Source organism: Lingula anatina, chromosome 4, assembly GCF_051362555.1.
Source record: "Lingula anatina isolate TDL-2025a chromosome 4, LinAna3.0, whole genome shotgun sequence".
NCBI classification, from domain to species: Eukaryota; Metazoa; Brachiopoda; class Lingulata; order Lingulida; family Lingulidae; genus Lingula; species Lingula anatina.
Genome location: NC_141770.1, coordinates 6,393,879 through 6,417,313, shown reverse-complemented (window position 1 = coordinate 6,417,313; position 23,435 = coordinate 6,393,879). Strand labels below are relative to the sequence as shown.

At 36.0% G+C, this 23,435-nt stretch overlaps 1 protein-coding gene across 2 annotated transcripts in view; it reads left to right on the top strand.

Annotated features, from left to right (window-relative positions):
• The window catches only part of LOC147762152 (uncharacterized), a 235,377-nt gene continuing 211,942 nt past the window's right edge, over nucleotides 1–23,435 (top strand). The window contains exons 1-3 of one of the 2 annotated variants that reach the window (XM_087010706.1): nucleotides 1–2,027; nucleotides 2,954–3,095; nucleotides 9,405–9,955. In XM_087010706.1, coding sequence (XP_086866832.1) covers nucleotides 86–2,027; nucleotides 2,954–3,095; nucleotides 9,405–9,420 — 2,100 coding nt within the window. In that variant the 5' untranslated portion in view covers nucleotides 1–85 and the 3' untranslated portion in view covers nucleotides 9,421–9,955. Of the gene's footprint in view, nucleotides 2,028–2,953; nucleotides 3,096–9,404; nucleotides 9,956–23,435 lie in introns of those variants that run through there. The other variant, XM_087010707.1, reaches the window with a different exon arrangement.

Here is a 23,435-nt window from a genome sequence, read left to right as displayed (position 1 = left end):
AAATGCGAGCTTACCTCAACTGCCTCGTGGTCGAGACAGAGGCCATGGACGTGTTCAGTACTGGGAACATTTTAATCATGTAATCATGTTTTATTCGGCACTGAGATATGTCTACCGAAGTTGTAGTCGACACAGTTTTGTTGGTAGAATAACTCAGTGTTTGGCACAACCCTCACAATGCCATCAATCGCTGCGATTTACATGTGCCGTCTCTCAACTCCGAAGGCGAAGCTTTCACAAGATGTGGGGTTGGACGATGGGGAAAGTTACCACTGGGACTGAGCTGTCATACTCTACAAAAAAACTCACGGAAAATGAATATAACGCCATCATCAGACGCAACCAAGATCTTTTGGAAAGAGAGGCGAAGGAGTACCTTATACAAGATGGAAGGAGCGAAGCGGAGATTATTAGTGCTTACAAGAACGGAGCTAGTAGTAGTAATGCCGAAAAAGATCTTGACGGAGTGCTACGGTATATATATGCTGTTAGTCTTAAATGTTTGAGGGATTCGCCAAGATATCAAAACACTCATCTTTTACAAGATGACAGGTTATCATCAGCCCTGCTAACCATCCTCGACAAAGGTTTGATGGAGGGAAGTGTTCTACGTCAGTTAAACAGATTGTTGTTAGTTGGGGTTTTAATTCAGCCATCTCCAGAAATCCTTCAGTTTTATAAAGAACTGGAGAGACACATGTCACAGGTATGGTCCGAATGGCATGTTAAGATTAGGATAGATGCCTGCCACCGATGGTTACATCTGTCTGTACTACACAAGCAGAATTACCTTGAAGAGCAGATAAGGATTTTCTTGAAGCACTTGATGAGTGAGGTAAAGCTAGAGAGGAAAGAACTTGGAGGCAAAGAAATTCACTGGCTTGTTAGTGTTCTAAACGCAGCAACACATTATTCTTGTGAACTGGGAGGAAAATGGGTGGATGAAAATGATGTAAGACATTTTTTACAGGAGCTGAAATTCAACAGTGAATTCTCTGAGCCGAGAGAAGTGTACAGGTATGTCAGCCTCTGTAAAAATGTTGAATATTTGGTTCCCTCTGACATTTTATGGAAGGGGTTGGAGATTCTGCTTTGTGATGGAACTGAAGAATACAAGAGACGTGCATTTCTGTGCATTAAGTGGATGTTGGGCTTAGCCCAAAAGCAGAAGTTGAATAAAGGTTTCATGGATGTACAATATGTTACAGAACTTGCTGAGATATTTAAGAAGCACGCATCTTTGTTGCCATTGAGACAGCAAATTGGTATTACATGGGAATTTAGTGTAATGAATTATTCTGATCATGAAATGCTGTTGAAAGTTGCTGAGAACTTTGTGGCTAATGCACAAGATATCGATGGGGACGGTGGTTATAGATTAGTTCATGCTTACCTACTTATGGATTGCAATACAAATATTGCTTTTTTAAAAAAAGTGGTTGATTTAGTGCAAAACCAAGGGAGAAATATCCCCCCTTTCAAATTGCTTTCCATTACTTGTGATTTGATACGCCATCATGGCTATTATGAAGTCTTCAGTGGAATACTTGATAGTTGTTTCCAGTCTGGTCTGATGAAGGAGGAATCGTTAAATGTTATGAAGCCAAAATGGTGTATAAAGATTGTGGAGTTGTGTGGAAGGTTAGAAATAGAGCAAATTGACAAGTATGTTAAGAAGATTCCACCAAGCCTTTACAAAGCAGATGGTATTCAATACTGTGCAGAGAAATTGAAAAATGTATGTCAGCATTCCCCAAAAAAGGCTGTTTTAGAGGCTGTTCAGATGATTATTGGTGGTCCCCACATGGCAAGAGTCACGCCAGTACTACCCATATATCGTCCTATTGTGGAGTTCTGTTTGAATGAATTGAATGAGCCTGTAGACATGAAGCTGGTGCCCAGGGTCTTTGATGAAAATGGATTCCTCAAAATGGAAAACATGTCTGCCTTGCCAGAAAGATGGAGAAGAATAGCAGTGTGGATTCTTCATGATGAAGATTTCTTTATCAACAAGCCAATGTTAACTGGTGAGTTAAAAATGTGGTTGTTGTATGTAGAGATAGCTTTAGTAAGCCTACCCTGCTGCCATGATTGGCTTTGGGTTATGACTAACACAAGCTTGACTTCAGTGTATTGAGCCTATTTCTCCTATGTACTTGCTGGTTACCCACTAAGGGTGTATTCCCAGAGCTTTTAGATCGATCTATCCCTCACTAGATTACTGTCAGATAATCCGGCTTAAATGTCTGTCCCGCCTACTACAAGCTGTAAGGGAGTAATTAACTTTCGTTTCCGCTCGGCTGACAGCTATTTAGCGTGAACCCCCAGGGAGTTAGGTCGATCTAAAGTAGATCAATCTAATCTCTGGGAATGGGGTCTAAGGGTCACCTTATAGGATCACCTTATATAGCCATAACAGCAATGGGGTACTGGGAATAACAATAGGGTACAAAGGACAACAATGATGTATCAGTAGAGAGTAACGTAGACAACTGATGCTTGTATAGTACACTTCTCATATAAATCCAACATATGTAAGTAGCAAGCTGTGCACCTGCCTTGTTGATTTCAATATAAGTAATACCTAAAGATGTTATTTGACTATGGCTATGTACCTTTTTTGGTTTTTTGGTAATTTTTTTTATGGGGTGGGGGGGTGAGTACTTTCTCTCTGTATGTCAAATAATAAGTACTATACTCCACTGCCTCACTAAATCTCAACATGTTGTGGTATATATTTCCCAGGTAACAGTATATTATTTCACGCTGTAAACAGATGCCATCTTAATTTGAATGTGTTATATGTCTATTTGATAAAGTTTTGACATGAATAGGTTTTCTTTGTGTAAATATTAATATTTCAGTACATTCAGGCACACATTTCCTCTCAGTAAGAGTTGGACATTGAAATATGTTTTATGTTAACATTGATTTGGTTTTCTTTATTCACCAGGTGTAGCAAAGGCTTACAAAAAATTCCTATATCAAGCAGGATACAGAGAGGTTCTAGAGGTGCCTTTTTTTATGGTGAAAGGGAAATCTGCAAGTTTGCACAAGTTTTTGAGGGAGGAATTGAAAGAAATCCCTCACATAAGGTAAGGAAGTAACACTATAATTTTTCTGAACAGAGTAATTCTTTAAAAATATTGTGAAAGAGGTAGACGTAACACTTTGTGATATAATCTTATTGCTATTTGTACTTTTTCCTTGTTTGGGGGGGGGGGGGTGTGCTGGTTGCTGCCTGTTTTGCACAAAGTAAATTTTTTTGACATAACTAAGATAAGAATACAGAAATTGATAACTGACAATAAAAGTCATCCTTGTTTTGATATCTGGGCCTTAAAACTATTTACCCAAAATTGTTCTATAAATTGAGTTTACTTCATCATCACTGGGTGCCATCCACTCATAGCAGATTGGCTGTCATGGATCCCCACATCTCTCAAATACTTGAACTATATTTTTTTTGACCAGTTTATTCTTTTATGTTGTCCATGTATGTTGTTCTTGGTCTTCTTTTCAAACATTTCTTATTTACTAGTAGCTTTCTTTCCAGTAGCAATTGTTGCAAATGATCCTTTCGATGTCAAACCGGCAAAAAATTTGTAAAAATGGGAATTTTCTGCAAAAAAAAAAATTGTTTGTGCCTTTTTTTTCAGAAACTACACAGACCTAAGCTGTCATATTATAATGAAGAGTTACTCTTACGGTCTTTTTTCATTTTCTTAAGTTTGAGGTCAATCCGTGCATTTCTATGGGAGAAGCAGTCATTTGGTGCCAAAACTGAAAACTCTCTTACACCTATTTTGGAACTTATAATGCTAGAGACATCTTGTTTGTTGCATTTTGTAGAGCTTGTCAAGCCCAACACTGGAATTGATGTCAGTGTTTATGTACAGACACATTGACCTATTCTCTTCGAACTGATGAATATTCATAAATTCAGGTCAAATTTGAAAATCAGCATGATCTAACCATTTTTTTTCTGTACAGATGGATGTGTCTGTACATATAGCCTTTGCTTATGCTGTCGTTGTCATCATCGTGCACTTTCATTATTACATAACAGTACTCTGAAGTGCCAAATAATAGTGCCTACTGGAATAATTGTGCCCCCTGAAAATTTTCAGAAATTAATAATAGTGCCTAGCCGAATAATTGTGCCCGTGTGGATATTCTTAATCGTGCTAGGGAAAATAAGATCGTGCCGGGTGGAAAATTTCCGGGAAAAAAATAATCGTGCCGGCACTATTATTAGGCACTTCAGAGTAAACTAATATGAAAACTGTTTTACCTTTAATGTTTAAGCTCATAGAACTGATGAATATTCATAAAAACACAAGTGAAATGCCAAAATCAGCCTGATCAGACCATTGTTCCATTTTTTTTTCAGCATATTCTATCTACCCTTATTGGATAAAAAACGTGAAACTATCTTGTGTCGGAACTGATGAATGTTCATAAAATACAGCTTAAGTTTGAAAGTCAGCCTGTTCCATAACATTTTTCAAAAAGTTATTCTGTTTTTTGGGGTTTTTTTTAGGATATTTAATCTATGGTTATACAATTAAGATGAAAACCATTTCAATTTTTGTCTTCAAACTTGCAGAACTGATGAGTATACATAAAATACAGGTCAAGTTTAAAAATCAGTCTGATCAGACCATTTCTCCAAAAGTTGTGCTGTTTTTTACTTTTTTCAGCATATTTTATCCACCATGAATTTGATTCTTAGGCATGTTAACAGTGTCATTATTGAACTAATTAGACAGTCATATAAAAGTGTTCTTTTGGCATTTTCTGCACCTAAACAATTTTGGTAGTTGATTGTATAAAAATGATGGTTAACCTGTAACCTTGTATTGTGTAATATAGTGTCAGAAATGGAAATAAAGTCACATCAGTGCAGTTTCAATCTCTCACTATGTTCAGAATCTCAAAATGGTGCAAATTGGAAATTTAAAATTGTTCTATTGATATTTTCTCATCTCAGCAGTCTTTTATGTACAAACACAGATGTGTCTCTACATATAGCAGTTACCTGCGTCTGTCGTTGTCGTTGTCGCCATGCACTTTCACCGTTAACACGATTAGTGGAAAGCCATTTTACCTTTTCGCTTGAAACTTACAGAACTGATGAATATTCATAAAACGCGGGTCAAGCTAAAAAATCAGCATGATTGGACCATTTTGTGAAAAGTAAGGCTGTTTTTAAGCTTTTTTTTTTTTAGCGTGTATCCAACACCAATAACATGATAAGTGGAAAACTGTCTTACCGTTTAGCAAGAAACATTCAGCATTCCTTTACTTAAGCAGTATTTTTTTATTTTTTATTTTTTTTTTAATTTTTTATTTATTTTTTTTTTCACCCTCTCACACAGATTTCGGGGTCCCCAGAGGATGTCATCCATAAAAATAAAAAAGTGTGGCCTTATGTTCTTTCACCACGAATCGCGTTCGAAGAATTGACCAAACTTTTAAACCATCTTTACGTAAAACAGTGATATGCCGCAGGCTGAATATAAACAGAAGTACCAATAACTGAGAAATCAAATTTACTGAGTTAATCAGGTGACCTCATTTCTATGCTACCAACATTATTTTCAAAGAAAAAAGTTTGTCAGGAAACATTTGCCCTGCCGTGTTAACATATGCTTGGCAGCATGGACCACTCTCTTGATAGCTGTCTGTGTGTCGTGAGCAATAGACAATGCCAGAGCAAGTAATATTGGGAGCAGGGGGCTTCCCCATAGGGAATCACTCTATTTGTTTGAGAGAGATACTATGATTGGCTAGCTTACTTTGTCTGTGAATGTTATCATTTTTATGTACAGACACAGATGTGTCTGTACATATTGCCATCACCTGCGTCTGTCGTCGCCGTCGCCGTCGCCGATGCCGATGCCGGCGCCGTGCACTTTCCTTGTAAACACGATAAGTGGAGGGCAGTTTTACTTTTTGGCTTAATATTTACAGAGCTGATGAATATTCATAAAACGCAGGTCAAGTTCGAAAACCAGCATGATCGGGCCATTATTGTAGAAGTTATGCTGTTTTTTCACTTTTCAGCATATATGCAACCCTGTAAACACATTTTAAGGAAAACCGTTAGGCCTGTTGTCATGAAACTCACAGGAGTAATCAATCTTACTAAAACGCAGGTCAAGTTCGAAAATCGGCATGATCGGGCCACTATTTTAGTAGTTATGCTGTTTTTTTCATTTTTCAGCATATATACAACACTGTAAACACAATATAAGAAAAACAGATAGGCCAATTGTCATTTAACTCGCAGGAGTGGTCAATCTTACTAAAACACAGGTTGAGTTCGAAAATCAGCATAATCGGGCCATTATTTTAGAAGTTATGCTGTTTTTTCAAATTTCCTCAGATTCAACTGTTAGGCATGTTAACAGTCTCATAAATGAACTAATAAGATACATAAAAGTGTTTGTTTGACATTTCCTGCATCTTTACAACATTGTTAGTTGATTATGTAAAAATGATGGTAAACTTGTTATCGTGTATTATGTAATAAAGTTTCCAAAATGGAAATAAACTCATATCATTGCAGTTTGTCAGATTCAATCATTCACTATGTTCAGAATCTCAGAATGGAGGAAATTGGACATTTAACACTGTTGTATTGATATTTTTCCCATCTCATCAATTTTCTTAGTTGATCGTATAAAAATGGCAGTAACCTGTTAATTTTGTTTTATGTTAAAAAAAGTGTTAAAAATGGAAAAAAAAACATTTCAGAACAGTGCTGTCTTGTTTACATTCTGGCATTTTCAAGTTGTGACTTGGAAGTTCCATGGGCCTGAAGACCTTTGCTAGTCACATTTTCTGAATATCCATGATACTAATATTTTATTATTAAAAATTGATGGTCATTATGCTGTTAAACATTATGTAATATTGCATCAAAATTTGAAAAAAAACTATTTTGGGCACTGCTCCCATGATGACCATTTAAGAAAAACCATGTCACTTACTGTTCTCAAACAGTACAGTAAATATGTACAGATGTGTCTGTACATATTGCCATCACCTGCGTCTGTCGTCGCCGTCGCCGGTGCCGACACCGTGCACTTTCATTGTAAACATGATAAGTGGAAGGCAGTTTTACTTTTTGGCTGTATATTTACAGAGCTGATGAATATTCATAAAACGCAGGTCAAGTTAAAAAATCAGCATGATCGGGCCATTATTGTAGAAGTTATGCTGTTTTTTCACTTTTCAGCATATATGCAACACTGTAAACACATTTTAAGGAAAACCGATAGGCCTGTTGTCATGAAAATCACAGGAGGTAATTGATCTTACTATAACACAGGTCAAGTTCGAAAATCGGCATGTTCCACGGGCTTGAAGACCCATGCTAGTCACATTTTCTGAAAATCCATGATACGTGTATTTTATTATTAAAAATTAACGGTCATTTTGCTGTTAACCATTATGTAATATTGCATCAGAATAGAAGAAAACACAATTTTGAGTGCTGCTGCCAAGATGACCATTATGGGAAAACCATGTTACTTATGATTGTCAAACTTTCAAAAAAGAAATACAGGACTAAAATGCAGAGTAATTGATCTTACTAAAACGCAGGTCAAGTTCAAAAATCGGCATGATCGGGCCACTATTTTAGTAGTTATGCTTTTTTTTTTCACTTTTCAGCATATATGCAACACTGTAAACACAATATAAGAAAAACAGATAGGCCAATTGTCATTAAACTCACAGGAGTGGTCATTCCTGCTAAATCGCAGGTTGAGTTAAAAAATCAGCATAATCGGGCCATTATTTTAAAGAAATGCCATTTTTATGTACAGACACAGATGTATTTTACCTGTTGAGCATAATTAAAATTTGATGTTGAATTTGCAGTTTAACAAAATGTACTTTTGCATCAGAATTGACAGTAGCCTTTTTTGTTATTTCCTGCTTTTTGTCTGTACATTTGACAGCTTTGCTGCCTTGTTTATATCTTGCCTGATAAGTAAATGGAGGGGGGAAAAAAAAAAAACGCTGTTAGTGAAGTATGTCAAATGATGACTGTAAATTCAAAATGGTGACACTTAAAAATCTTGCTGGTCCTTTGGACTGCCGAAGTACAATTTTTTACCATCTTGACAAGTTTTGGCTGGTCATCAGTGATCAGACCTATAGTTTCATCATGACTGAAATTACAGGAAAGAAACAGGACTTAAATACAGCTTTAGCTGGAAAACAAGTCTTATTGGTTGATTTTTCTGGCCATTGAATGAGATTACATTAGTAAACATACATTACACATATGTTGAGATTTCCCTGTAAACTCCCATATGTTTAGCTCTCTGCCAGATACAGTTTGTAAAAGTCTGAAATTAACAGTGTCACATAATTAGGAATCAGTGATAATTATGCAGGTAAATGTTGCTTGATATTGCATGTAATTTTACAAAAGAAAAAATTATTTTGTGTAATGCTAACATAAATGCTATAGATGAATAACAGTGCCTTATTATCCTCATACTCACTGGGGTTATTCATATCGTGTTAATAAAACTAGATTAAAAGTTTGAATAGCAGCTTTATTGGAAAATTGTTTGTTATGTTTTATTTTAATTTTTTTTTCAAACACTGGCATCTTCAAGATGTGATCCCACCCACCTGAAGCTTTGTACATTTTCTGTATTTCCACATAAGCTATAATATTGGTGTTAATACCTTTAAACATTATACAAAATTATTTTATGCACTATCATTTTTCTCATTTTTCACAATATGTGAAACTGTAATCTTATTGACCATGTTACCTATTGTGCATGATTAAATTTTAGTGTTGATTGACTGTGCTGTTATAAACATTATTTATTAAATTGCATCAGATTTGACAAAATGACCTATTTTCTGCATCTTTATTTTCTGCTTTGTGTTTCTACATTTGACAGCTTTGCTGCCTTGTTTTTACTTCATATTTGCTGTGTGGCTATATTTACTAAGACTTGTGCCTGTACATTTGCCAGTTTTTCTGTCTCTTTTCTTAAGCCCCCTTTACATTGGGTGGCGTCCTTTCTGCATTCTGTAGTACGGCCGCATTTGAAATTTAAATAAATTACTGAGTACGTTCTGACAACTGGCTGATCATTGAGCATTCATTTTGCAACCATAGTCATGCTTGTGGCTCCTTTCTACAACCACAGCAATGCCAGTTTCATGGTTGCACAAAGGAAGCAGAAAGGACGCTGTCCAGTGTAAAGGGTTTTAGGTATAATATTTTCAAAATTAACACTTTTTGGCACTGTGTGGAGTTAAATAATTTTTGTAATAAGATTATAAGGTTTTTGCTGTAGAATACTGCATGGCTTTAGTGTTTCATCATGAAATTTTGAAGTTTTTCATTTGCTTTTTTACAGGTTACCCAATAATTAGGAGACCTTTGAAGTGCTTCCTGACAGCATTGAAGAGGATTTGATAACTCTCCACTGACATAAAAAAAGAATGGAGCCAATGAATGTTGAACAATAATCTGAAACCAAGTGCACAAGCTGTAAACTAGGCCTTTTTATTCTTGGTCTTATAAACAAGGCCATATCATAATAGTGCATATTCATGGTTGAGAATCTTCACAAGTGACTTTAAAAAATAATGAATTCTGTTTTCTTATATTGTCTTTGAGCACTGACATAGTGACTGACATTTGGTGTGAAGACAGTGTTAAAGCTATTGGGGCACATTAAGATTGTTTAAGGGGTGTGCAGGGGTGTCTTACACCCCATTCTCATAGATTAGATCGACCTACATTGGATCGACCTAACTCCCTGGGGGTTCACGCTAAATAGCTGTCAGCCGGGCGGACACGAAAGTTAATTACCCCTTAAAGCTTGTAGTAGGCGGGGACGGACACTTAAGGGGGATTATCTGACAGTAATCTAGTGAGACTCCCCGCGGTGATAGGTCGATCTAAAAGTTGTGAGAACAGAGCCTTAATCACCCCCTTCCAGGTTGGTCCTGTAATCACAGTAATATGGAAATTGAAAATGAGGCAAATGCTTGCAGAAGGGAAATGTTTATGGTGAGTTATGTTGAATGTTCTGATGTTAGATTTGTTATCTCACTAATTGAATTGTTAGAGGTGTAAAGCATTGTACACCTTTCATGTTGTCTGGAAATAAAAGATGTTTAAAAGTATTATTAGAAATATTTCATTCCATCAAAGTAGGTGATGACTGCCCTATAATGCATATTCATTAGAGTTGTATAAAGTTGCTCAAATTCAGCAAAAATAACAATATAAAAGCCATTTTCAAGCTAAAAGTATATTGAAAAGGTAAACTAAGTAGTTGTTAACATTTCGTCTCTTTTACCCACAGTACACTCAAAATTCTCTGTGCACCAAAAAACTGCGTCTCAGCTTTCTTTGTTTCACTACAGGTAGAAACATCAGATCAAATATGATGGGAAATCATTTTCTAAATAGTAAACCTAAAGATGTACTAACAAAATAAAATTATCCAACTTGAACGCGTGGAATGGGTTATTGTCTTAACTCTGAAGATTTAAAAGCTAAAAACTTTACGTCAAATACTAGGATAATTTTTAAAAAATTGTATTTAAAAAAGTCCCTAAAAACTAAATGAAACAAAATACATATAAAACTTTCTTGCTCTCTTACATAGTAAATAACCATCTATTCTGAAGCCAATTCACATGAGGTATTGCAATTTAAGCAGCAGCTACAGAGGACGTGTAAGAGGGCATTCCCAGAGAATTAGAACGATCTCACTAGATCGACCTAACTCCCTGGGGGTTCATGCTAAATTGCAGTCAGCTGACCACGGACGGAAGTTAATTACCCCCTTACAGCTTGTAGTAGGCAGGAAGGACATTTAAGCCGGATTATCTGACATCTAATCTATCTAATCTAGTGAGACTCCCCATTGGGATAGACGGATCTTAAATCTATAGGAATGCACCCTAAGATCTTCAACAAAAAGTTGCAGTGCATTTCAAGTGATGGTTTAACTAAAATACTATTATAAGAAAACTATGTAAACTTATTTTTTCAAACTTATACAACTGATAAGTATTCATTAAGTACAGGTGGAGTTAGAAAATCCACTTGGTTGTACTATTTTTTTCATAAGTTGTTGGTTTCTGTATTTACTTCAGTATAAATGCGATACAGATGCGGACATGAGCTTTTTCCATGGAACCGCGGAATTTCTGTGTTTTTTAATTCAATTCCTAAGGTGGCCCCCGGACCCCAGGCTGGTTAAGTGTAGGGTCCCATGATAAATGTTCAGAGGGATTTTATTTATTTATTTATTTATTTATTATTATTAATATTCTTTTTTTTAAAACCTAGATTCATTCAGATAACATCCTTTGAGGAAAAACTATTTGACCTATTCTCTTCAAACTTATAGGAATGATGTATATTACTAAATTAAACATTTTTCATAAAGTTAGACAATTTTGTGACCTTGAACTTCCATGTTCCTGAAGACTTTTTCCTTGTCACATGTGCTGACTATCTATGTTACCTGCTGTGCATAATTTAAATTGGTGGTGATAAAGCATTTTGTAATATTGCAATAAAATTGACAAAAACCCTATTTTGGTCACTGTCACTATAAAGACCTACCCTCTACCAGGGCCACAGGTTGCTTTTTCACAAGATATTCACAGATGTGTCTTATAAAAAGATAGACATTTGACTTTGGAAATGTGATAAATGTGCCTTTAATATCTGCCACCCTGGTAGAGGCTAATGAAGACCATTTATATTAAGGAAAACCTAACTAATTATTATCATACTCAAAGAAAAGATTAATAGGGCTGATATACAGCTTGATTTAAAAAAACAGCCTATCAGTAATAGAATTCTTTTATTGCAGAAATGCAGATTTTTGTGAAATGCACATGAAAAGAAAGAGTCAAAAATTCACACTCAAGTTCCATTGATTGAGTTGCATTGATTTTTCGCATCAACAGTTCACCTCTTATATCTTAAAATGTGTCATGTTGTCATATTGTTCTTATCAAACAGACAATTGGCTTTGCTTTGATAATTAGCCTTTATTCATGAGATACTTATTAAGTTGATAGCAGTAGATTTACCCTGAGCTGTAGAGGATCCTTGGACAATTCCCCCCAGGACAACCCCCCCCCCCCCAGGACAATTCTCCCTCCCCCCCAGGACAATTCTCCCCTGGATGATTCGCCCCCCCCCCCCCCCCCCCCCCATAGAAACATATATTTATATACAAATATAAAGTAAATTAGTGTCAAAGGGGTAATAACTCTTCATTAAAATTTTTGGCTAAAAAAAAAAGAATTTTCCTAGAGTAAACAACAATTTTCCCATACTTGCCAATGGTTAATGAATCTATTTTTACATTCAAAGTTAGTCCCTGGTTTTTTTCAAAAAAGTTTGGTTTTTTGTTAAAATCTCTTAAGAGATTATAACAGAGTATAGCCGTCAATGGCGGTCACGTGGTCTGAAGACAAGCTCAGATATCAGAATAATAGCTATAACTGCCATTTCTGTGGTAAAACAGAGTATATTATATTTCTATGAGTTGTTCTCAATGTTTTTATTGTGAAATATAGAGCTCATACGAAGAGTTATTACCCCTTTAAGTTCAAAACATTTCATCCAATTTATTAATGTTTTTAGCGCAATAATACAACTTCATCATTAAATAAATTACTTCATAACAAAGTCCTTTTTTGTTGAGTACAAGTACAGAAAGTATTATTACAAATCAAAGTATAACCACATATCCTCCAGGTAAAGTTGGGGAAAGCAGGTGAACAGGTAAACGGATATTTTATGAATATTTTCAGTGTGACAGGTAGTGGGTAGGTGGGTAGTAGGTAGTGGGTAGGTGGGTAGGTGGGTAGTAGGTAGTGGGTTGGTAGGTAGTGGGTAGTAGGTGGGTAGTGGGTAGTAGGTAGTGAGTAGGTGGGTAGGTAGGTAGTGGGTAGTAGGTAGGTGGGTAGTAGGTAGTGGGTAGGTAGGTAGTGGGTAGTAGGTAGTGGGTAGTGGGTAGTGGGTAGGTAGGTAGTGGGTAGTGGGTAGTAGTCAAGCAATTAAAAGTGACAGATAATCAAAGGGATACCTAGATAAGAAAGAATCTGCATACCCCACCTTTCCCTAGAGATGCACCTTGATTCAAGGCTTACTTAATCAAGGGGGGGAATGAAGCAATTAAAAGTAACAGTTAATTCATCAAAGGGTTACCTGAGAGTGAGATCATCTGTTTACCCCACCTTTACCTGGAGATATACTTTGATCAGATTTTTAATTAAATTTTCTGTACTTCCATTTCTAAAATTTTCTGTACTTGTACTCCATGAAAATGATTTGTTTAATGAAATTAGCATTCTCTATCCTTGAGTTGCTTCATCACACTAAGAAATATTCATAAAATGGATGAAAAGATTTGAACTTTATATTCTTTCCTTTATAATTTTACATAAATATATATTTCTTGGGGGGGGGCGTCCAGGGGGGAACTGTCCGGGGGGAAATGGTCCTGATGTGACAAGCTGTTGGCCACTGTAAATATGAACATATAGGAGGCCATAAAATCACCATTTTTCTCACTAAAGAATATCGTTAAAAGGTTTTTAATGAACGTCTCTTGGCACGTCAGTTCCTCCAGCTACCGATCCGAAATAACAGAAGATCATTCTGTACAAATGTAGAACGAAGTTGTTCATATATCTGCAATAAGAAGTATTACTTACAATGTATTATACCTTAGTATGAGACTGCATGTTTTTCATTTGTGTCATACTACAATGTTTTACATTTGCCGAGCAAAGAGAGACACATTTTATATTGATGAGTGTCTTCACGAAATGATTTTAAAAAGCAAGACAGTGAATGCACTTTTTAAGGAAATTGAAAGCTTTTACCAGGAATGTGTCTATTTTAACGAACTTTTATAAGTGTGTTTTAAAAATTATTTTAACTTACGCTGTAACTGTTTGGTATGGGCGTGAAACTGTAGAGGATAAAAAACAACTAGAAGAGATTGTTGAAACGGCAGGTAATGTAATTGGAACGAATCTTACTCCCATTCATTCCATTTATCTCGATAGGGTTAAAAATAAAAAATAAAACAGCTTCCTTCATGACTGATCCAGCTCAAACCCTATTAAAATTTTTACCCAGCAACTCGAGGCTTTTAGTTTTTTAAGGGCAGTAAGCGATTTTTATCTAGCTTTTATCGGCAACTCTGAGCCATCTAACCAATTTAGATATGTCGAAGCCAAAGGACTTCAATAGTTTTCTGAAACAGGTCCAAGACAACTTATTACTGGTACCAGAATTATATTTTAGCATTGTTTATTGTTGTAACAAAGACAACGCATAAGCATAAATGTATCGTGACAACGTTTTTTTTATTATGTTTAGTTTTTGTCCTGGTTGAACGTTATTGTTAACTTATTATAGTATTGAAGAGTGAAAAAAGAATCTCGCTTAACTCCACCTTTCATCTCTTCAAGAAAAAATGTATCTCGCGCGGGTCAAGTGTTTCTGTAACCAAATTACTAGAATTATATAAGCAATTTTCATTCGCGGAGAATAGAACGATGCGCGCAAATTTCATTATTTTTATGCCGAAGTTCAAGCACAACAAGCTCAATTCTCAGTATTCTATTGCTAACACGGTATGAGTACAAACGGTTATAGCTGATAGATGGATAGATAGATAGACAGAAAATGATCACGTTTTACAACGCGAGTTGGAACACCAAGTCACTTTTTTCCGGCTTTAGTTGATGTATTGTATGGCAACTCATTTATCGTAATTTTGCTCTTGGAGACACAGATTATAAGGAATATGATACATTTTTATCAGTTAGCAAAAATTACCTCTGCAGACATCGCATCTAGGTTTTAGCGGAAAACCAACGCCTCCGAATCTGCTGACCTGTGGCTGGCTGTCAATCACCAGCAACTCTCAGCCAATCAGCGCACGATATTTTCACAGTCCAAGTTTTACCAATAGCCCATTTCTACAGGGGTAAAGCCCCTTTAGCAAAGCATGATTTTCTTCATTATTTTTATTTAATTTCACTGATTTAGGTGTGTCTAAGCCCAAGGAATCTCGGCTTTGTCGTGTATTTCATGTTTTGGAGACAAAGGTGATAAGAAATATATTTTAATTAGTGAGTAATACTAACTCTTCGGTTATTTTACCTTGGTTTTATAGGAAAAACAACGCCAGACGTCTACATGTAGGAATTGAAGTCCGTGGTCCCTTAACATTAGTACGGGTTAGGGTTAGTCAAAAGTATGTCACCTGTACAAAATAATGGGGAACGGACTACGGTTCCTGGCGGACTATACTGCATTCCTGTCACATCGGCCTAGATTTTGATGGATTAAACATAGGAACAACTTTTATAATTCTTACGTCAACTCTATTGCTAGATTTCGCTAAATATTAACGGAATAAAATACCAGTCCGTCGATGATTACTTCATTTCCGATGACGTTTATTTTTCCTTAAAATTGCAAATTATGCAAAGCCTACGTGTTTTCAAGAGAAGCCTGTTATGCCAAAATGTCCCCACTGCACAATTTGAAGTGGTCAGCCAGCAAAATTAGCTATCAGTTTAAGCCAGCGTCGTGAACATGTGCTCTTCTGGAAAAGTAGCTCAAGCCGAATAACATAATGGTGTAAGTTGTTTTCATTGGTTGGCCGGAGTCAACTTTTGACTTAAAAAATGATTTTGACATTTTTAAGCACATAAAAAAACGCCGTTGATGACATTGCGCGAGAGTGCGAAAATTTTACATCTTTACCTCTTAAGTAGGCTACATCTAAAAATGTATAGGCCCGAACAAAGCCCGTATAAACCAGACACTCCACACAAATAAAATACATAAATAAATGTATATCTACAGCTATTTATAATTAGCAAATTAGAGTTTGCATATACCAACTATAATAAGCAATCTGCCAGACAGAAAACAAGTGGATAGGCAAGCACGACGTTTTCCTCTTTCCTGCAAAATATTCAGTTAATCTTCTTTAAGGCGATAATGCCGCACTTGGAAAACCTGTCGAACAAGAGCAGGGTCGAGTGCTGAACAAAATCTTAATAACATATTACTTGACAATGCTGTTACACTCTTTCTGAGAATAGCTTAGTGACTTTTGTGTCTCCACAGAAAATTAATTAACAATCAGGTATGGAAAGCACGCCTTTGGTAAATCTTTAAATATAATAACCGTAAAGACCCAAATGAACCCTGTACATAACACAGCCCTCTTAAAAAGATAGTAAAATACATAAATGAATAAAATAAACTGTATCTAGGACTATTAATCTGATCAAAGTTCGTACGGTCTTATAAATAAACTACAACGCGATGACTTAACACAGTACAGCAAGTGCCAGGGATCTCGACGAAAGAAAAGCACGCTGGCCTTTTCTTACCTAAATCAATTCAAAAACAGCATTCGATATATTTTCTCAGTTGATTCGGGTAAAAATGTACGTTGGTATTTACGAAAAAGGGTAGTTTTAGATATTTTCAGTTTTTGACGACGTAGAACCGTTTTCATTTGAAAGAAAACGCGGGAGAAGGAGGAGATGTGAAATGGGTGCAGTTCAGTAGCGGATTTAGAGGGGGATCAGGGGGGTCCTGACCCCCCCCCCCCCCCCCTTCGATTTCTGGTCCCCTCTTCAAATAAGAATTTTTATCTAGCTGAATTTTAGTACTAAACCGTACCAAATGGCACCGTTCGCCTTCTAAAATACCAAAATTTTTCGGGGCCCTTGAGCGCCCCCCCCCCCCCTTCAAATAATCCGGGATCCGCCCCTGGTGCAGTTCATCGTATTTACTTCTCTAGCTATTAATCATTGCTATGGTATGATAAAACTAAATTGAATTCAGAACAAAAACAACAGAAATTGTCACAACATGTTTTAATAATACGCAGTCTCAGTAAGAACAATAAGCAACATCAATACAATTTCTGCAATAAAATATCTGGATAAGCTTGTTTCACAAAAGATTTCCTGGGCTAAGGTTAACACTGCTAAAATTGAAGATCCGACTACACAAGGTCAACCTTGTGATTAAAGATTTATTTTTATTGATTGTCACGCAGTAAATGTATTGGCCATACACTTAAATGAGCTACTGTCACCAGTGACAGTAAACAAATCGTAATGACGATCAGAGTTATAGCATTGGGTTCAGTTGATAGATCAAAATTAATGAAGCAAGTAAGCGACCTTTAAGATTTTTATATTTCAATTCAATTCAATTTCAATTTATTTCTGTACTGGTACATAGATTGTCATGACCTTGTACAATATGATATACAAATGATGATACAATACAGTTAGTGCACTACCATCTTTATGTAATGAAGATAAGTACTAGTAAAATCACTCATAGAATATTCTATCTAAGCAATGAGATAAACCTTGGTGTGATTATAAATTTAACATAAACATAGTATAAACATGTTACACAAAAAGAATATGTTTTTTTAAAAACTTAAAACCACCGTTACATAGCTGTTTACATGGCTGTTCAAAGCCAGTTTGATGACATTGATAATTACGATTAATGACAATTACATAAGACAGATAAGTAAATAAGTTACACAGATATAAATATTGTGCCATGTTCAGTCCCACTGCCGAGTCACTTCTCACAACAGTGGCACCATACACTGACATTTTAAGGGATATGCTAGGAGTTACCAAGCAGAGCAACCACTTCACTTCTTTTCTTGAATGATTTGATTATAAAGTTGGAGAGGGACACTAAAGTATCTTTGTTGGCACTGTTAAATACATGGCATAATTGACTGTCTGGTGACCTTGAATCAGCTTTTAGGAATGAGGTTTTACTGAAAAAGGTGACTCGGTCTGTTTTGTACATTGGGCATTGGAATATAAAATGGTATTCATCCTCAATTACCCCTTGTGTGCACAGGTGACAGATTCTGTCGCACCTTTCAGTTTTTGGCCTGGTGTGCCGCCCAGTTTCGATGTGGAGTTTATGGTCACTCAGACGTAGTTTAGCAAGGGTTGACAAGGTGTCGTAATTTGTTATTTTATCAACATAAGTTGCCCTTTCACACTTTTGGTTAAGTATACGGAAGAGAGATAATTTACTGTTGGCTTGAAGTTTGCTGTTGCATATTTGGGTAAAGTGGTCAGTTTGTCTTTGTTTGAAAATTGTGGTGAAGTTTTTTGGAGGTGACTGGCTAAGCCACACATCACCAAGGCCAAATGTGATATAAAATGTTTATAAAAGGCACCTTTGTTGTATTTTGTTATTAGAATTACTATTATTAAATTCATAGCAGACTTAATAATTTTATTAACCTTAGTAAGCTAAAATTATAGCCAATAAACTAAATCAAGTATTATTGTGAATCAGGCAATTGGGCTATGGCAACTAATGTTGAAATAATTTGATTACAGTAACTTGTAGTCAGATAGTTGACAAAACTGAATGCAACGATACAGTGAAAACATAAAAATTATTATAATCATTATATATAGCAACTAAAAGTTGGATTTTACATGTTATTTATGAAGGAGTGATGCATGTTCTAAAACTCATGGCATTAGAACATAAAAGAAAAATTACTGATCATAATATCAGATCAAAACTGCTTCTGGTAACGTACTTTGCTACAACTTTGAACACTGCAACGATATGATTAATAATATTTCATATTTATTAGCAATATTAAGTAAGGAATAAAATCTTAAATATTAATTGTCAATATATACACTGATTATTTTATTTCAGATTGCAAAACATTACAAGAACGAAAACAGACTGAAGCATATCAAATACTATTTTTCTCTAAAAAGCAGTTTTCTCACCCCTTCTGTGTTTGTTGAGTAACTTGAAAATAACCTTGATCCTTAATTTACGTTATTCTGAATAAACTGAAGTTTCTTTTATCTTGAATATTAACAAATGAAGCACACAGTGCTAAGATATACAATACCAACTAGACAGCAAAGCTGACAAATATACAGACACCATACAGGAAACTAGGCAGCAAAGCTGTCAAATGTTCAGAAATTACGTAGAAAAAAGTGTTTGGGGGTGGTTGGCTCATGCCTTGGTTAAGCTGCCTACCTACCTAACTAACTAACTCTTATCAAAATAACACGATCCAAGGCTGTGCCCCTGGGGACGTATGTTTCGACAGCGCCCCTAGTTTAAAGCTTTGAGATTATTTTCAGGACGCCCGAGTTTGAAGAAAAATGCTGATTCACTGGGATATGTTTATTCCACGTATGTGTAACGGAATGATATGATATATAAGTCTTTTTGATCTGATCTGATCTGAAGCCTCTGAGAATGCTAATGTGTGATAATTTAAAGCAAAAAAAAAAACAAAAAAAAAACAAAAAAACCATAAATGTTAATTGACCTTGCTTATTTTGGAAAGTAACCTGCCTCTTTACCAAACAAAGCCACTCAGTAAATTTAAATTAAATCAAAAATAAGATTTGGAGGCTGTATGGCGACATCACCTAATTTGTGCCAAAAAAAAAAAATACTTACCGTAAATGTAAATCGATCATGCCGATTTTAGAAATCCATCTGCCTCTTTACCAAACAAAACCACTCAGTAAATTTAAAGTAAAACCAAAATATGATTTGGCAGTTATGGGGCGAACGTCACCAAAACCGTGAAAAAAAAAAACGAATAATTACCGTAAATGTAAAATGATCATTCTGACTTTCGAAAGCAAACCCGTCTCTTTACCAAACAAAGCCACTCGGCTAATTTAAAGTAAAACAAAAACACGGTTTGGCAGTTATGTGTCGGACAGCGACAGCAACGGTGACGTCACGGACAGACAGACCCATCAGAATATATACAGTGTCTGTATATAAAAATAGACAAAACTGAAGGTGTTATTCAATAGTTAGTCTAGAAAATGTGCTCTTCAGCGAAAAAGAAGATTATATGGCATTACTTTACAATGTCATGCTTATCAATAAATATAAATATCCTGGTACATACTTACATCAATAACAAAGAACATTAATTACAATATAAAGATCATTATCTAATTACATTTGCAATGGATATTACAATTACTCCTTGCGCAATAAAGTACTTGAACTGAATCAGCTAGATTCAAAATCAGATATGTAAACCCAATTTAATGATAGCTCGAGGGGTTCTATACGTTAGGATTTTTCCTTATTCGCTTGGACAATACGGCAATAGTCACTGTTATATAAGAAAATAATGCTGTCGCATGAATATAATAGGCCAATGCATCGGGATGAATTTGCTAACTCAAGCTGATGCCTAACAACAGCGGCTTTGGGTTAAAACGTGTCGTATCGATTTCGAGCAGATCTCCCTCACCTGAACAGCTTTAAACACCGTTCGAACGCTTAGTTAATCACAACAGTAAGGATACAATCGATATTTTCTTCAAAGAATTAATAATGCTGTCATTAAAGAGGATAAACATTGTCTTTGTTTAATGGTACCACCGTAATTAGGGGCTGAAATCTCCGAAGCATAAACCACCCAATATACAGAAGCGAGTGGGGGTGATGAATAAGACAACAAATAAGGGTGGTTGTGCTCTAAAAGTGATTGTTATTCCATTATCATCAAGAAAAGAGTGCCAAAAAAAAAAAAAAAAAAAAAAAAAAAAAGAGACAAAAAAATTGCCAAATATTGGTCTTTACAACGTACCAGTATCGAAACCCGTAAAAAGGACAAGTACTCTACACAACAACTAACCAGAAAAAGACTGTAACTGATGAACTAATCAAAACCGAATTAAGTTCCCCATCCCCTAAATTAGTGTGTATAACCTTCATAACATATATTTGTTGCGTGCATGTGTGCCTGTGTGAAAGAACGACATTTGATCATATATACCGACCGCCTGATGCCTTAAACCCTTATTCTACGGGCTTGCATTGGCATGCCCCAATCATAAACTTTCCCACACGTTTGTTCAAAATTCCGTAAATCAAGGGATTAGTGACTGAACTTAGCATCAACAGTTCGATTGAAATGTTAAAAATAATATGAAAGGTCACTCTATTGTGTACAATGTATCCATCAAACGCTGACAGAAGCGTATAAGGAATAAATAACAAAGTAAACGTACCTACTATTATGGCAGTCATCTTTGCCACTTTGACTTGCATTTCATCTAATGATCCTTTCGAGTTGGATTCCTCAGGTTTGACAGACAGGGCTTTTCCTCCTCGAAATTCTTCTCTCTCCTGTTTGGTCTGGTTTTCTGTCTTCGCGGTAGAGGTACCTGGCATATTCATCTGAATGCGGTTCACTCCAATTTTCTGTCTTTGCTGCCGGACGCGTCGAAATATGGCGCAATAACACCCGAATGTTATCAGGAGGCAGATTGGCAGGTGCGGCGTCACCAAGAATCGCATGTGTTTTGGATGGACTATATTACCCCTGCATTCTTTATCTGGGGACCAATCATTCCAGCCAAACAAAGGAGGGATGGAGAGGGCCGACCCGTACAGCCATGTAAAGACTATGGCCGAGGTCAGTCTCTTTTTGTTAAATAGTTTTACGTGCTGGACATGTCGACAGATCTTAAAGTATCTGTCAAATGCGATTAATGTTTGGTGAAAAAGTGATATAAGTATCAGTCCGGATCCAGTGGCAGTCTTAAACAGACAAAAATATTTTTCGGATGCGAGATGACGTAACCCGGGTAAGTTGTCAACGAAATACACAGTGACTATGTGAATCGGCATGGCAACGAGGCCAGTGACTAGATCTGTAATTGAGAGACTCATCAAGATATAGTTTGTTGGCTCTCGAAGTTCCTTAAACTTTGCAAATGCTGCAATGAAAATGATGTTGCCAACAATCGTCGCAACTAACAAGATGACTTCCACTGTGATGAAAGGCAGGCATGATACCAGATCCGTGCACGCTGAAGCCACCGTATACGTTTTGTTGAGCGTCATGTTGGCGTCCTCTGTTATAAAATCTTTAGCTGAATAGTTCAGCATTTTGTATCTCTCCAACGCAACTAAAGTCAACTCTGATATTTGGTTTGCTTAATAGCTGAAATGTAGATATCTGCTTCCCGTTTCGTTTAGCAAAATATATATATATAGATATACCAAAATATAGATATACCAGTATATACAAGTGAAAGAATATCATTGGTTGTTATGTCAATACGTCATGTCTGAATCTGCACTGGGCGTTTTCCCTGAAAGAGAAGAAGAATATTGAGGAGTGTTTGTATCAGAAAATATTCTCAGTTGTTTTTCAGTGACAAAATCAAAATATTGTTTGGCTGGCAGGCAGTCTCTGTTCCCTCTGTCTTTATGCATGCAATGTTACTTGAGATTAAATTCGTTTTAAAAAATGGAGGGGATGAAATACGTTTTAAAAAACGGAGGGTTGCGAATTTCGCAATTAGGCCCTATGCTCCCTTTACAGAAATGTAACTTGTACATCCTAGAATTGGCATCTATTTGATTTCCACGTTTAGAGAGCATAATTTTCATTATGATTTGAACACCAACCATGTGTAAAGGAAGTTTATGGACCAAGTGCTCAGTCATCGTATTAGATCTTATTAAAATTATCTATCGATCATTGTGTCAGCCGAAAGGGACACCAACTGGAAGGAAAACCATCAGTCGTTATTTATGTGACCATTTGTTTTTCATCTTGTCATTCATGATGGAATAAATACACCGGAAATAAAAAACAAGCACCTGTTGATACTTCCCCTATAGGTGAATAACAACCAAACTGCATTACAGAAAACAAGAAGTGGTAAAACGACCTTTTAGACAATATTATAATAATAATGAACTTTGTGGACCTTTTAACGTCCACCAGTCTAACACAGAGATAACATTACATTAATTACATAAATCAGGTGATAGATCACATTCCTGTTTCCGGCAAAATATTCTTGTCGAGGGTGATAATACCGCAATAGGAGAACCTTCCTGAGTATCTAATAAGGTGTCATGTCGAACAAGATACAGCAGGTTCGAGTGCTGAAGATAATCCCTCAGCCGTCTTCTTGGCAATGACGCAAGCATGTTGACAAGACATTACCCTCGTTAACTTTGCAGATAAATCTAGGTATCTGAACAAGGTATGGTATTAAAATGTAAATGAAAAATAGCATGTAAAAACTACTCCAACTTCTTTCTGTAATGTAACATTTTTATTGCTTGTAACTTTACCATTTACCATGTACTATTTTGTTATTATTCATATAACTGTAAAATCCTGAAGGTTTAATATTTCCGTAGAAATGCGATTTAACATAATTTCAATCATAAATCGGCATAAAATCGGCGTTTGAAATCATCTCTAAAACGCAAAATCTAGCCTTCGCTTTGAGTGTTCGAACGTGCAGAAACCATGCAAGGAAATTAC